Raw genomic sequence first — 14,302 nt, 5'->3', positions numbered from 1 at the left:
TTGTTGTGAGGAGGGTGCAGTGAGTTAGATACTGTCGTGAGGAGGGTGCAGTGAATTAGATACTGTCATGACGAGGGTGCAGTGAGTTAGATACTGTCGTGACGAGGGTGCAATGAGTTAGATATTGTCATGAGGAGGGTGCAGTGAGTCAGATACTGTCGTGAGGAGTGTGCAGTGAGTTAGATACTGTCGTGAGGAGGGTTCAGTGAGTCAGATACTGTCGTGAGGAGAGTGCAGTGAGTTAGATACTGTCGTGTGGATGGTGCAGTGAGTTAGATACTGTCGTGAGGAGGTTGCAGTGAGTTAGATATTGTCATGAGGAGGGTGCAGTGAGTCAGATACTGTCATGAGGAGGGTGCAGTGAGTTAGATATTGTCATGAGGACGGTGCAGTGAGTTAGATACTGTCGTGAGGAGGGTACAGTGAGTTATATACTGTCGTGCGGAGGGTACAGTAGGTTAGATACTGTCATGAGGAGGGTGCAGTGAGTTAGATACTGTCGTGAGGAGGGTTCAGTGAGTTAGATACTGTCGTGAGGAGGGTGCAGTGAGTTAGATACTGTCGTGAGGAGGGTGCAGTGAGTTAGATACTGTCGTGAGGAGGGTGCAGTGAGTTAGATATTGTCATGAGGACGGTGCAGTGAGTTAGATACTGTCGTGAGGAGGGTACAGTGAGTTATATACTGTCGTGCGGAGGGTACAGTAGGTTAGATACTGTCATGAGGAGGGTGCAGTGAGTTAGATACTGTCGTGAGGAGGGTGCAGTGAGTTAGATACTGTCGTGAGGAGGGTGCAGTGAGTTAGATACTGTCGTGAGGAGGGTGCAGTGAGTTAGATACTGTCGTGAGGAGGGTGCAGTGAGTTAGATACTGTCATGAGGAGGGTGCAGTGAGTTAGATACTGTCATGAGGAGGGTGCAGTGAGTTAGATACTGTCGTGAGGAGGGTGCATTAGGTTAGAAACTGTCGTGAGGAGGGTGCAGTGAGTTAGATACTGTCGTGAGGAGTGTGCAGTGAGTTAGATACTGTCGTGAGGAGGGTGCAGTGAGTTATACACTGTCGTACGGAGGGTGCAGTAGGTTAGATACTGTTGTGAGGAGGGTGCAGTGAGTTAGATATTGTCATGAGGAGGGTGCAGTGAGTTATATACTGTTGTGCGGAGGGTGCAGTAGGTTAGATACTGTCGTGAGGAGGGTGCAGTGAGTTAGATACTGTCGTGAGGAGGGTTCAGTGAGTTACATACAGTCGTGAGGAGGGTGCAGTGAGTCAGATACTGTCGTGAGGAGGGTGCAGTGAGTTAGATACTGTCGTGCGGAGGGTGCAGTGATTTAGAGACTGTCGTGAGGAGAGTGCAGTGAGTTAGATACTGTCGTGAGGAGGTTGCAGTGAGTTAGATATTGTCATGAGGAGGGTGCAGTGCGTCAGATACTGTCATGAGGAGGGTGCAGTGAGTTAGATATTGTCATGAGGAGGGTGCAGTGAGTTAGATACTGTCGTGAGGAGGGTGCAGTGAGTTATACACTGTCGTACGGAGGGTGCAGTAGGTTAGATACTGTTGTGAGGAGGGTGCAGTGAGTTAGATATTGTCATGAGGATGGTGCAGTGAGTTAGATACTGTCGTGAGGAGGGTACAGTGAGTTATATACTGTCGTGCGGAGGGTGCAGTAGGTTAGATACTGTCGTGAGGCGGGTGCAGTGAGTTAGATATTGTCGTGAGGAGGGTTCAGTGAGTTACATACAGTCGTGAGGAGGGTGCAGTGAGTCAGATACTGTCGTGAGGAGGGTGCAGTGAGTTAGATACTGTCGTGCGGAGGGTGCAGTGAGTTAGAGACTGTCGTGAGGAGAGTGCAGTGAGTTAGATACTGTCGTTAGGAGGGTGCAGTGAGTTAGATACTGTCGTGAGGAGGTTGCAGTGAGTTAGATATTGTCATGAGGAGGGTGCAGTGAGTCAGATACTGTCATGAGGAGGGTGCAGTGAGTTAGATATTGTCATGAGGAGGGTGCAGTGAGTTAGATACTGTCGTGAGGAGGGTACAGTGAGTTATATACTGTCGTGCGGAGGGTGCAGTAGGTTAGATACTGTCATGAGGAGGGTGCAGTGAGTTAAATACTGTCGTGAGGAGGGTTCAGTGAGTTAGATACTGTCGTGAGGAGGGTGCAGTGAGTTAGATGCTGTCGTGAGGAGGGTGCAGTGAGTTAGATACTGTCGTGAGGAGGGTGCAGTGAGTTAGATACTGTCGTGAGGATGGTGCAGTGAGTTAGATACTGTTGTGCAGAGGGTGCAGTGAGTTAGATACTGTCGTGAGGAGAGTGCAGTGAATTAGATACTGACATGACGAGGGTGCAGTGAGTTAGATACTGTCATGACGAGGGTGCAGTGAGTTAGATACTGTTGTGCGGAGGGTGCAGTAGGTTAGATACTGTCGTGAGGAGGGTGCAGTGAGTTAGATACTGTCGTGACGAGGGTGCAGTGAGTTACATACAGTCGTGAGGAGGGTGCAGTGAGTCAGATACTGTCGTGAGGAGGGTGCAGTGAGTTAGATACTGTCGTGCGGAGGGTGCAGTGAGTTAGAGACTGTCGTGAGGAGAGTGCAGTGAGTTAGATACTGTCGTTAGGAGGGTGCAGTGAGTTAGATACTGTCGTGAGGAGGTTGCAGTGAGTTAGATATTGTCATGAGGAGGGTGCAGTGCGTCAGATATTGTCATGAGGAGGGTGCAGTGAGTTAGATATTATCATGAGGAGGGTGCAGTGAGTCAGATACTGTCGTGAGGAGTGTGCAGTGAGTTAGATACTGTCGTGAGGAGGGTGCAGTGAGTTATACACTGTCGTATGGAGGGTGCAGTAGGTTAGATACTGTTGTGAGGAGGGTGCAGTGAGTTAGATATTGTCATGAGGAGGGTGCAGTGAGTTAGATACTGTCGTGAGGAGGGTACAGTGAGTTATATACTGTCGTGCGGAGGGTGCAGTAGGTTAGATACTGTCGTGAGGAGGGTGCAGTGAGTTAGATACTGTCGTGAGGAGGGTTCAGTGAGTTACATACAGTCGTGAGGAGGGTGCAGTGAGTCAGATACTGTCGTGAGGAGGGTGCAGTGAGTTAGATACTGTCGTGCGGAGGGTGCAGTGAGTTAGAGACTGTCGTGAGGAGAGTGCAGTGAGTTAGATACTGTCGTTAGGAGGGTGCAGTGAGTTAGATACTGTCGTGAGGAGGTTGCAGTGAGTTAGATATTGTCATGAGGAGGGTGCAGTGAGTCAGATACTGTCATGAGGAGGGTGCAGTGAGTTAGATATTGTCATGAGGAGGGTGCAGTGAGTTAGATACTGTCGTGAGGAGGGTGCAGTGAGTTAGATACTGTCGTGAGGAGGGTTCAGTGAGTTACATACAGTCGTGAGGAGGGTGCAGTGAGTCAGATACTGTCGTGAGGAGGGTGCAGTGAGTTAGATACTGTCGTGCGGAGGGTGCAGTGATTTAGAGACTGTCGTGAGGAGAGTGCAGTGAGTTAGATACTGTCGTGAGGAGGTTGCAGTGAGTTAGATATTGTCATGAGGAGGGTGCAGTGCGTCAGATACTGTCATGAGGAGGGTGCAGTGAGTTAGATATTGTCATGAGGAGGGTGCAGTGAGTTAGATACTGTCGTGAGGAGGGTGCAGTGAGTTATACACTGTCGTACGGAGGGTGCAGTAGGTTAGATACTGTTGTGAGGAGGGTGCAGTGAGTTAGATACTGTCGTGCGGAGGGTGCAGTGAGTTAGAGACTGTCGTGAGGAGAGTGCAGTGAGTTAGATACTGTCGTTAGGAGGGTGCAGTGAGTTAGATACTGTCGTGAGGAGGTTGCAGTGAGTTAGATATTGTCATGAGGAGGGTGCAGTGAGTCAGATACTGTCATGAGGAGGGTGCAGTGAGTTAGATATTGTCATGAGGAGGGTGCAGTGAGTTAGATACTGTCGTGAGGAGGGTACAGTGAGTTATATACTGTCGTGCGGAGGGTGCAGTAGGTTAGATACTGTCATGAGGAGGGTGCAGTGAGTTAAATACTGTCGTGAGGAGGGTTCAGTGAGTTAGATACTGTCGTGAGGAGGGTGCAGTGAGTTAGATGCTGTCGTGAGGAGGGTGCAGTGAGTTAGATACTGTCGTGAGGAGGGTGCAGTGAGTTAGATACTGTCGTGAGGATGGTGCAGTGAGTTAGATACTGTTGTGCAGAGGGTGCAGTGAGTTAGATACTGTCGTGAGGAGAGTGCAGTGAATTAGATACTGACATGACGAGGGTGCAGTGAGTTAGATACTGTCATGACGAGGGTGCAGTGAGTTAGATACTGTTGTGCGGAGGGTGCAGTAGGTTAGATACTGTCGTGAGGAGGGTGCAGTGAGTTAGATACTGTCGTGACGAGGGTGCAGTGAGTTACATACAGTCGTGAGGAGGGTGCAGTGAGTCAGATACTGTCGTGAGGAGGGTGCAGTGAGTTAGATACTGTCGTGCGGAGGGTGCAGTGAGTTAGAGACTGTCGTGAGGAGAGTGCAGTGAGTTAGATACTGTCGTTAGGAGGGTGCAGTGAGTTAGATACTGTCGTGAGGAGGTTGCAGTGAGTTAGATATTGTCATGAGGAGGGTGCAGTGCGTCAGATACTGTCATGAGGAGGGTGCAGTGAGTTAGATATTATCATGAGGAGGGTGCAGTGAGTCAGATACTGTCGTGAGGAGTGTGCAGTGAGTTAGATACTGTCGTGAGGAGGGTGCAGTGAGTTATACACTGTCGTATGGAGGGTGCAGTAGGTTAGATACTGTTGTGAGGAGGGTGCAGTGAGTTAGATATTGTCATGAGGAGGGTGCAGTGAGTTAGATACTGTCGTGAGGAGGGTACAGTGAGTTATATACTGTCGTGCGGAGGGTGCAGTAGGTTAGATACTGTCGTGAGGAGGGTGCAGTGAGTTAGATACTGTCGTGAGGAGGGTTCAGTGAGTTACATACAGTCGTGAGGAGGGTGCAGTGAGTCAGATACTGTCGTGAGGAGGGTGCAGTGAGTTAGATACTGTCGTGCGGAGGGTGCAGTGAGTTAGAGACTGTCGTGAGGAGAGTGCAGTGAGTTAGATACTGTCGTTAGGAGGGTGCAGTGAGTTAGATACTGTCGTGAGGAGGTTGCAGTGAGTTAGATATTGTCATGAGGAGGGTGCAGTGAGTCAGATACTGTCATGAGGAGGGTGCAGTGAGTTAGATATTGTCATGAGGAGGGTGCAGTGAGTTAGATACTGTCGTGAGGAGGGTACAGTGAGTTATATACTGTCGTGCGGAGGGTGCAGTAGGTTAGATACTGTCGTGAAGCGGGTGCAGTGAGTTAGATACTGTCGTGAGGAGGGTTCAGTGAGTTACATACAGTCGTGAGGAGGGTGCAGTGAGTCAGATACTGTCGTGAGGAGGGTGCAGTGAGTTAGATACTGTCGTGCGGAGGGTGCAGTGAGTTAGAGACTGTCGTGAGGAGAGTGCAGTGAGTTAGATACTGTCGTTAGGAGGGTGCAGTGAGTTAGATACTGTCGTGAGGAGGTTGCAGTGAGTCAGATACTGTCATGAGGAGGGTGCAGTGAGTTAGATATTGTCATGAGGAGGGTGCAGTGAGTTAGATACTGTCGTGAGGAGGGTACAGTGAGTTATATACTGTCGTGCGGAGGGTGCAGTAGGTTAGATACTGTCATGAGGAGGGTGCAGTGAGTTAAATACTGTCGTGAGGAGGGTTCAGTGAGTTAGATACTGTCGTGAGGAGGGTGCAGTGAGTTAGATGCTGTCGTGAGGAGGGTGCAGTGAGTTAGATACTGTCGTGAGGAGGGTGCAGTGAGTTAGATACTGTCGTGAGGATGGTGCAGTGAGTTAGATACTGTTGTGCAGAGGGTGCAGTGAGTTAGATACTGTCGTGAGGAGAGTGCAGTGAATTAGATACTGACATGACGAGGGTGCAGTGAGTTAGATACTGTCATGACGAGGGTGCAGTGAGTTAGATACTGTTGTGCGGAGGGTGCAGTAGGTTAGATACTGTCGTGAGGAGGGTGCAGTGAGTTAGATACTGTCGTGACGAGGGTGCAGTGAGTTACATACAGTCGTGAGGAGGGTGCAGTGAGTCAGATACTGTCGTGAGGAGGGTGCAGTGAGTTAGATACTGTCGTGCGGAGGGTGCAGTGAGTTAGAGACTGTCGTGAGGAGAGTGCAGTGAGTTAGATACTGTCGTTAGGAGGGTGCAGTGAGTTAGATACTGTCGTGAGGAGGTTGCAGTGAGTTAGATATTGTCATGAGGAGGGTGCAGTGCGTCAGATATTGTCATGAGGAGGGTGCAGTGAGTTAGATATTATCATGAGGAGGGTGCAGTGAGTCAGATACTGTCGTGAGGAGTGTGCAGTGAGTTAGATACTGTCGTGAGGAGGGTGCAGTGAGTTATACACTGTCGTATGGAGGGTGCAGTAGGTTAGATACTGTTGTGAGGAGGGTGCAGTGAGTTAGATATTGTCATGAGGAGGGTGCAGTGAGTTAGATACTGTCGTGAGGAGGGTACAGTGAGTTATATACTGTCGTGCGGAGGGTGCAGTAGGTTAGATACTGTCGTGAGGAGGGTGCAGTGAGTTAGATACTGTCGTGAGGAGGGTTCAGTGAGTTACATACAGTCGTGAGGAGGGTGCAGTGAGTCAGATACTGTCGTGAGGAGGGTGCAGTGAGTTAGATACTGTCGTGCGGAGGGTGCAGTGAGTTAGAGACTGTCGTGAGGAGAGTGCAGTGAGTTAGATACTGTCGTTAGGAGGGTGCAGTGAGTTAGATACTGTCGTGAGGAGGTTGCAGTGAGTTAGATATTGTCATGAGGAGGGTGCAGTGAGTCAGATACTGTCATGAGGAGGGTGCAGTGAGTTAGATATTGTCATGAGGAGGGTGCAGTGAGTTAGATACTGTCGTGAGGAGGGTGCAGTGAGTTAGATACTGTCGTGAGGAGGGTTCAGTGAGTTACATACAGTCGTGAGGAGGGTGCAGTGAGTCAGATACTGTCGTGAGGAGGGTGCAGTGAGTTAGATACTGTCGTGCGGAGGGTGCAGTGATTTAGAGACTGTCGTGAGGAGAGTGCAGTGAGTTAGATACTGTCGTGAGGAGGTTGCAGTGAGTTAGATATTGTCATGAGGAGGGTGCAGTGCGTCAGATACTGTCATGAGGAGGGTGCAGTGAGTTAGATATTGTCATGAGGAGGGTGCAGTGAGTTAGATACTGTCGTGAGGAGGGTGCAGTGAGTTATACACTGTCGTACGGAGGGTGCAGTAGGTTAGATACTGTTGTGAGGAGGGTGCAGTGAGTTAGATACTGTCGTGCGGAGGGTGCAGTGAGTTAGAGACTGTCGTGAGGAGAGTGCAGTGAGTTAGATACTGTCGTTAGGAGGGTGCAGTGAGTTAGATACTGTCGTGAGGAGGTTGCAGTGAGTTAGATATTGTCATGAGGAGGGTGCAGTGAGTCAGATACTGTCATGAGGAGGGTGCAGTGAGTTAGATATTGTCATGAGGAGGGTGCAGTGAGTTAGATACTGTCGTGAGGAGGGTACAGTGAGTTATATACTGTCGTGCGGAGGGTGCAGTAGGTTAGATACTGTCATGAGGAGGGTGCAGTGAGTTAAATACTGTCGTGAGGAGGGTTCAGTGAGTTAGATACTGTCGTGAGGAGGGTGCAGTGAGTTAGATGCTGTCGTGAGGAGGGTGCAGTGAGTTAGATACTGTCGTGAGGAGGGTGCAGTGAGTTAGATACTGTCGTGAGGATGGTGCAGTGAGTTAGATACTGTTGTGCAGAGGGTGCAGTGAGTTAGATACTGTCGTGAGGAGAGTGCAGTGAATTAGATACTGACATGACGAGGGTGCAGTGAGTTAGATACTGTCATGACGAGGGTGCAGTGAGTTAGATACTGTTGTGCGGAGGGTGCAGTAGGTTAGATACTGTCGTGAGGAGGGTGCAGTGAGTTAGATACTGTCGTGACGAGGGTGCAGTGAGTTACATACAGTCGTGAGGAGGGTGCAGTGAGTCAGATACTGTCGTGAGGAGGGTGCAGTGAGTTAGATACTGTCGTGCGGAGGGTGCAGTGAGTTAGAGACTGTCGTGAGGAGAGTGCAGTGAGTTAGATACTGTCGTTAGGAGGGTGCAGTGAGTTAGATACTGTCGTGAGGAGGTTGCAGTGAGTTAGATATTGTCATGAGGAGGGTGCAGTGCGTCAGATACTGTCATGAGGAGGGTGCAGTGAGTTAGATATTATCATGAGGAGGGTGCAGTGAGTCAGATACTGTCGTGAGGAGTGTGCAGTGAGTTAGATACTGTCGTGAGGAGGGTGCAGTGAGTTATACACTGTCGTATGGAGGGTGCAGTAGGTTAGATACTGTTGTGAGGAGGGTGCAGTGAGTTAGATATTGTCATGAGGAGGGTGCAGTGAGTTAGATACTGTCGTGAGGAGGGTACAGTGAGTTATATACTGTCGTGCGGAGGGTGCAGTAGGTTAGATACTGTCGTGAGGAGGGTGCAGTGAGTTAGATACTGTCGTGAGGAGGGTTCAGTGAGTTACATACAGTCGTGAGGAGGGTGCAGTGAGTCAGATACTGTCGTGAGGAGGGTGCAGTGAGTTAGATACTGTCGTGCGGAGGGTGCAGTGAGTTAGAGACTGTCGTGAGGAGAGTGCAGTGAGTTAGATACTGTCGTTAGGAGGGTGCAGTGAGTTAGATACTGTCGTGAGGAGGTTGCAGTGAGTTAGATATTGTCATGAGGAGGGTGCAGTGAGTCAGATACTGTCATGAGGAGGGTGCAGTGAGTTAGATATTGTCATGAGGAGGGTGCAGTGAGTTAGATACTGTCGTGAGGAGGGTACAGTGAGTTATATACTGTCGTGCGGAGGGTGCAGTAGGTTAGATACTGTCGTGAAGCGGGTGCAGTGAGTTAGATACTGTCGTGAGGAGGGTTCAGTGAGTTACATACAGTCGTGAGGAGGGTGCAGTGAGTCAGATACTGTCGTGAGGAGGGTGCAGTGAGTTAGATACTGTCGTGCGGAGGGTGCAGTGAGTTAGAGACTGTCGTGAGGAGAGTGCAGTGAGTTAGATACTGTCGTTAGGAGGGTGCAGTGAGTTAGATACTGTCGTGAGGAGGTTGCAGTGAGTCAGATACTGTCATGAGGAGGGTGCAGTGAGTTAGATATTGTCATGAGGAGGGTGCAGTGAGTTAGATACTGTCGTGAGGAGGGTACAGTGAGTTATATACTGTCGTGCGGAGGGTGCAGTAGGTTAGATACTGTCATGAGGAGGGTGCAGTGAGTTAAATACTGTCGTGAGGAGGGTTCAGTGAGTTAGATACTGTCGTGAGGAGGGTGCAGTGAGTTAGATGCTGTCGTGAGGAGGGTGCAGTGAGTTAGATACTGTCGTGAGGAGGGTGCAGTGAGTTAGATACTGTCGTGAGGATGGTGCAGTGAGTTAGATACTGTAGTGCAGAGGGTGCAGTGAGTTAGATACTGTCGTGAGGAGAGTGCAGTGAATTAGATACTGACATGACGAGGGTGCAGTGAGTTAGATACTGTCATGACGAGGGTGCAGTGAGTTAGATACTGTTGTGCGGAGGGTGCAGTAGGTTAGATACTGTCGTGACGAGGGTGCAGTGAGTTACATACAGTCGTGAGGAGGGTGCAGTGAGTCAGATACTGTCGTGAGGAGGGTGCAGTGAGTTAGATACTGTCGTGCGGAGGGTGCAGTGAGTTAGAGACTGTCGTGAGGAGAGTGCAGTGAGTTAGATACTGTCGTTAGGAGGGTGCAGTGAGTTAGATACTGTCGTGAGGAGGTTGCAGTGAGTTAGATATTGTCATGAGGAGGGTGCAGTGCGTCAGATACTGTCATGAGGAGGGTGCAGTGAGTTAGATATTATCATGAGGAGGGTGCAGTGAGTCAGATACTGTCGTGAGGAGTGTGCAGTGAGTTAGATACTGTCGTGAGGAGGGTGCAGTGAGTTATACACTGTCGTATGGAGGGTGCAGTAGGTTAGATACTGTTGTGAGGAGGGTGCAGTGAGTTAGATATTGTCCTGAGGAGGGTGCAGTGAGTTAGATACTGTCGTGAGGAGGGTACAGTGAGTTATATACTGTCGTGCGGAGGGTGCAGTAGGTTAGATACTGTCGTGAGGAGGGTGCAGTGAGTTAGATACTGTCGTGAGGAGGGTTCAGTGAGTTACATACAGTCGTGAGGAGGGTGCAGTGAGTCAGATACTGTCGTGAGGAGGGTGCAGTGAGTTAGATACTGTCGTGCGGAGGGTGCAGTGAGTTAGAGACTGTCGTGAGGAGAGTGCAGTGAGTTAGATACTGTCGTTAGGAGGGTGCAGTGAGTTAGATACTGTCGTGAGGAGGTTGCAGTGAGTTAGATATTGTCATGAGGAGGGTGCAGTGAGTCAGATACTGTCATGAGGAGGGTGCAGTGAGTTAGATATTGTCATGAGGAGGGTGCAGTGAGTTAGATACTGTCGTGAGGAGGGTACAGTGAGTTATATACTGTCGTGCGGAGTGTGCAGTAGGTTAGATACTGTCATGAGGAGGGTGCAGTGAGTTAAATACTGTCGTGAGGAGGGTTCAGTGAGTTAGATACTGTCGTGAGGAGGGTGCAGTGAGTTAGATGCTGTCGTGAGGAGGGTGCAGTGAGTTAGATACTGTCGTGAGGAGGGTGCAGTGAGTTAGATACTGTCGTGAGGAGGGTGCAGTGAGTTAGATACTGTCGTGCAGAGGGTGCAGTGAGTTAGATACTGTCGTGAGGAGAGTGCAGTGAATTAGATACTGACATGACGAGGGTGCAGTGAGTTAGATACTGTCATGACGAGGGTGCAGTGAGTTAGATACTGTTGTGAGGAGGGTGCAATGAGATACTGTTGTGATGAGGGTGCAGTGAGTTAGATACTGTCATGACGAGGGTGCAATGAGTTAGATATTGTTGTGAGGAGGGTGCAGTGAGTTAGATACTGTCGTGAGGAGGGTGCAGTGAATTAGATACTGTCATGACGAGGGTGCAGTGAGTTAGATACTGTCGTGACGAGGGTGCAATGAGTTAGATATTGTCATGAGGAGGGTGCAGTGAGTCAGATACTGTCGTGAGGAGTGTGCAGTGAGTTAGATACTGTCGTGAGGAGGGTTCAGTGAGTCAGATACTGTCGTGAGGAGAGTGCAGTGAGTTAGATACTGTCGTGAGGATGGTGCAGTGAGTTAGATACTGTCGTGAGGAGGTTGCAGTGAGTTAGATATTGTCATGAGGAGGGTGCAGTGAGTAAGATACTGTCATGAGGAGGGTGCAGTGAGTTAGATAGTGTCATGAGGACGGTGCAGTGAGTTAGATACTGTCGTGAGGAGGGTACAGTGAGTTATATACTGTCGTGCGGAAGGTACAGTAGGTTAGATACTGTCATGAGGAGGGTGCAGTGAGTTAGATACTGTCGTGAGGAGGGTTCAGTGAGTTAGATACTGTCGTGAGGAGGGTGCAGTGAGTTAGATACTGTCGTGAGGAGGGTGCAGTGAGTTAGATACTGTCGTGAGGAGGGTGCAGTGAGTTAGATATTGTCATGAGGACGGTGCAGTGAGTTAGATACTGTCGTGAGTAGGGTACAGTGAGTTATATACTGTCGTGCGGAGGTTACAGTAGGTTAGATATTGTCATGAGGAGGGTGCAGTGAGTTAGATACTGTCGTGAGGAGGGTGCAGTGAGTTAGATACTGTCGTGAGGAGGGTGCAGTGAGTTAGATACTGTCGTTAGGAGGGTGCAGTGAGTTAGATACTGTCGTGAGGAGGGTGCAGTGAGTTAGATACTGTCGTGAGGAGGGTGCAGTGAGTTAGATACTGTCATGAGGAGGGTGCAGTGAGTTAGATACTGTCATGAGGAGGGTGCAGTGAGTTAGATACTGTCGTGAGGAGGGTGCATTAGGTTAGAAACTGTCGTGAGGAGGGTGCAGTGAGTTAGATACTGTTGTGAGGAGGGTGCAGTGAGTTAGGTACTGTTGTGAGGAGGGTGCAGTGAGTTAGGTACTGTCGTGCGGAGGGTGCAGTGAGTTAGATACTGTCGTGAGGAGGTTGCAATGAGATACTGTCATGACAAGGGTGCAGTGCGTTAGATACTGTCGTGAGGATGGTGCAGTGAATTAGATACTGTCGTGAGGAGTGTGCAATGAGATACTGTCATGACGAGGGTGGAGTGAGTTAGATACTGTCGTGAGGAGGGTGCAGTGAGTTTGATACTGTCATGCGGAGGGTGCAGTGTGTTAAATACTGTCGTGAGGAGGATGCAGTGAGTTAGATACTGTCATGAGGAGGGGGTGCAGTGAATTAGATACTGTCGTGAGGAGGGTGCAGTGAGTTAGATACTGTCGTGTGGAGGATGAAGTAGGTTAGATACTGTCGTGTGGAGGGTGCAGTAGGTTAGATACTGTCGTGAGGAGGGTGCAGTTAGTTAGATACTGTCGTGTGGAGGGTGCAATGAGTTAGATACTGTCGCGAGGAGGGTGCAGTTAGATACTGTTGTGCGGAGGGGGCAGTGAGTTGGATACTGTCATGAGGAGGATGTAATAGGTTAGATACTGTCCTGAGGAGGGTGCAGTGAGTTAGATACTGTCATGAGGAGGGTGCAATGGGTTAGATACTGTCCTGAGGAGGGTGCAGTGAATTAGATACTGTCGTAAGGAGGGTGCAGTAGGTTATATACTGTCGTGAGGAGGCTGAAGTGAGTTAGATACTGTCGTGAGGAGGTTTCAGTGAGTTAGATACTGTCATGAGGAGGGTGCAGTGAGTCAGATACTGTTGGGAGGAGGGTGCAGTGAGTTAGATACTGTCCTGAGGAAGGTGCAGTGAATTAGATACTACGTGAGAAGGGTGCAGTGAGTTAGATACTGTCGTGAGAAGGGTGCAGTGAGTTAGATACTACGTGAGAAGGGTGCAGTGTGTACTGATTGCTTTATGGGTTATTATCCTGGAAACCAAGTCCTGGTGATTTGGGACTACTTGTTTACACTAGCACATGCATATTAAGGAAAATCTATGCATTTTATGAAAGTAACATTCAGAAACTAAACAGTACTCACTTCTTCTGCAAGAATTGCAAGCGCCTCTCTCAATGCGAAAAGACCAGTGATGGGTGTTGTATGGTGGTATCTGTAAAAACAGCAACTTTGTTCAATTTTCATTTCGGGGTGGAGTGGTTTCATGATCCTCATTGGCTATTTTGGCCGCAAAATCTATTCTCTACCATCAATCTTCCCGATTGTTTTTGGTAATATTTGTCCATCTGTTAATCTTCTGTCTCAAGGAAAATGAATAGATTCAAACTTCCACAGTACAGAAAGTGCTGGAAAAGTCACTCAGTCACACACATGCTTTAAGGGGCTTTTAAGACAGTGACTCTTGAATATCGATTTAAAAATTAATTTGAAACTAATAGAAACTGATCGAGTTAGGATACCATCACATTACAACTGTACTGTTCAAGATACAAGCCAGTGCATAACTGCGTGAGTGCCACTCAGGATCTTCCTCCCTTTCCCAACTAACAAACTCCTTCCCTCTCCCACCCGCTTCTTCTCACCAACCCACCCACCTTCTCCTTTCCCCCACCAAAGTGTTTATTGCCCCAACACCCGCTCCTTCCCCTCACCCACCCACCACTCCTTCCCCAATATCACCCACTCCTTCCTTCCCACCACTCCCTGCTTCCTCCCACCCTATCGCTCCTTCCCCCGCCCCACCACCTGGCCTCTCCTTGTCCTCACCCAATTGCTCCTGCTCTCTCCCACCCTCTCCCTCCTAACCCTCCAACCATCCTCTCCATCCCTCTCTCACCCATCCCCTCCTTCCTCCCACCCACCAAACTGCTCCTTTCTCCCCACCCAACACCTCTTTTACCCCACCACCCCCCCACTCCCCTTCCAAACCCACCACCCAAATGCACCTTAAAACTGCTCCTTTCCCAACCACCCAGGCATTTCCTGACTCTTGAATATTTTCTACAATGAATGAGCAGAACTCTATCTTACTTTCTTGGGCTCCCGTCACAGCCCCAGACGTTTGAGAGCCAACCCATGTCAAGGTACAGTGAAGTTGGCTTCTTCTTTCGATTAAATATTTTCTGGCTGTAAAATAAACACACAAACCCCACATTTGAAAATGGACTTTTAAAAACTGATGTAAAATTTTGTAAAAAGCTGCGGTTCCACGCTCTGTGAGTTTTATGGACATCCTGATGATTGGAATCGCTTGCAGACTGCTGGGCATTTTTACACATTTACATGGTGCCAAACCATCAAGATGTCTTTTA

The 14,302-nt window shown here is 49.2% G+C and overlaps 1 protein-coding gene across 1 annotated transcript in view; it reads right to left on the bottom strand.

Annotated features, from left to right (window-relative positions):
• Nucleotides 1–14,302, bottom strand: part of LOC121287788 (serine--pyruvate aminotransferase, mitochondrial-like) — a 96,595-nt gene that overhangs the window by 40,983 nt on the left and 41,310 nt on the right. The window contains exons 10-11 of the mRNA XM_041205713.1: nucleotides 14,022–14,117; nucleotides 13,074–13,143 (exon numbers count right to left, since the gene is read on the bottom strand). Coding sequence (XP_041061647.1) covers nucleotides 13,074–13,143; nucleotides 14,022–14,117 — 166 coding nt within the window. The remainder of the gene's footprint in view (nucleotides 1–13,073; nucleotides 13,144–14,021; nucleotides 14,118–14,302) is intronic.

The sequence above is a fragment of the Carcharodon carcharias genome, chromosome 2, assembly GCF_017639515.1.
Source record: "Carcharodon carcharias isolate sCarCar2 chromosome 2, sCarCar2.pri, whole genome shotgun sequence".
Classification (NCBI taxonomy): domain Eukaryota; kingdom Metazoa; phylum Chordata; class Chondrichthyes; order Lamniformes; family Lamnidae; genus Carcharodon; species Carcharodon carcharias.
Note: the sequence above shows the minus strand (reverse complement) of the source record. Positions and strands in the feature narration are given on the sequence as shown.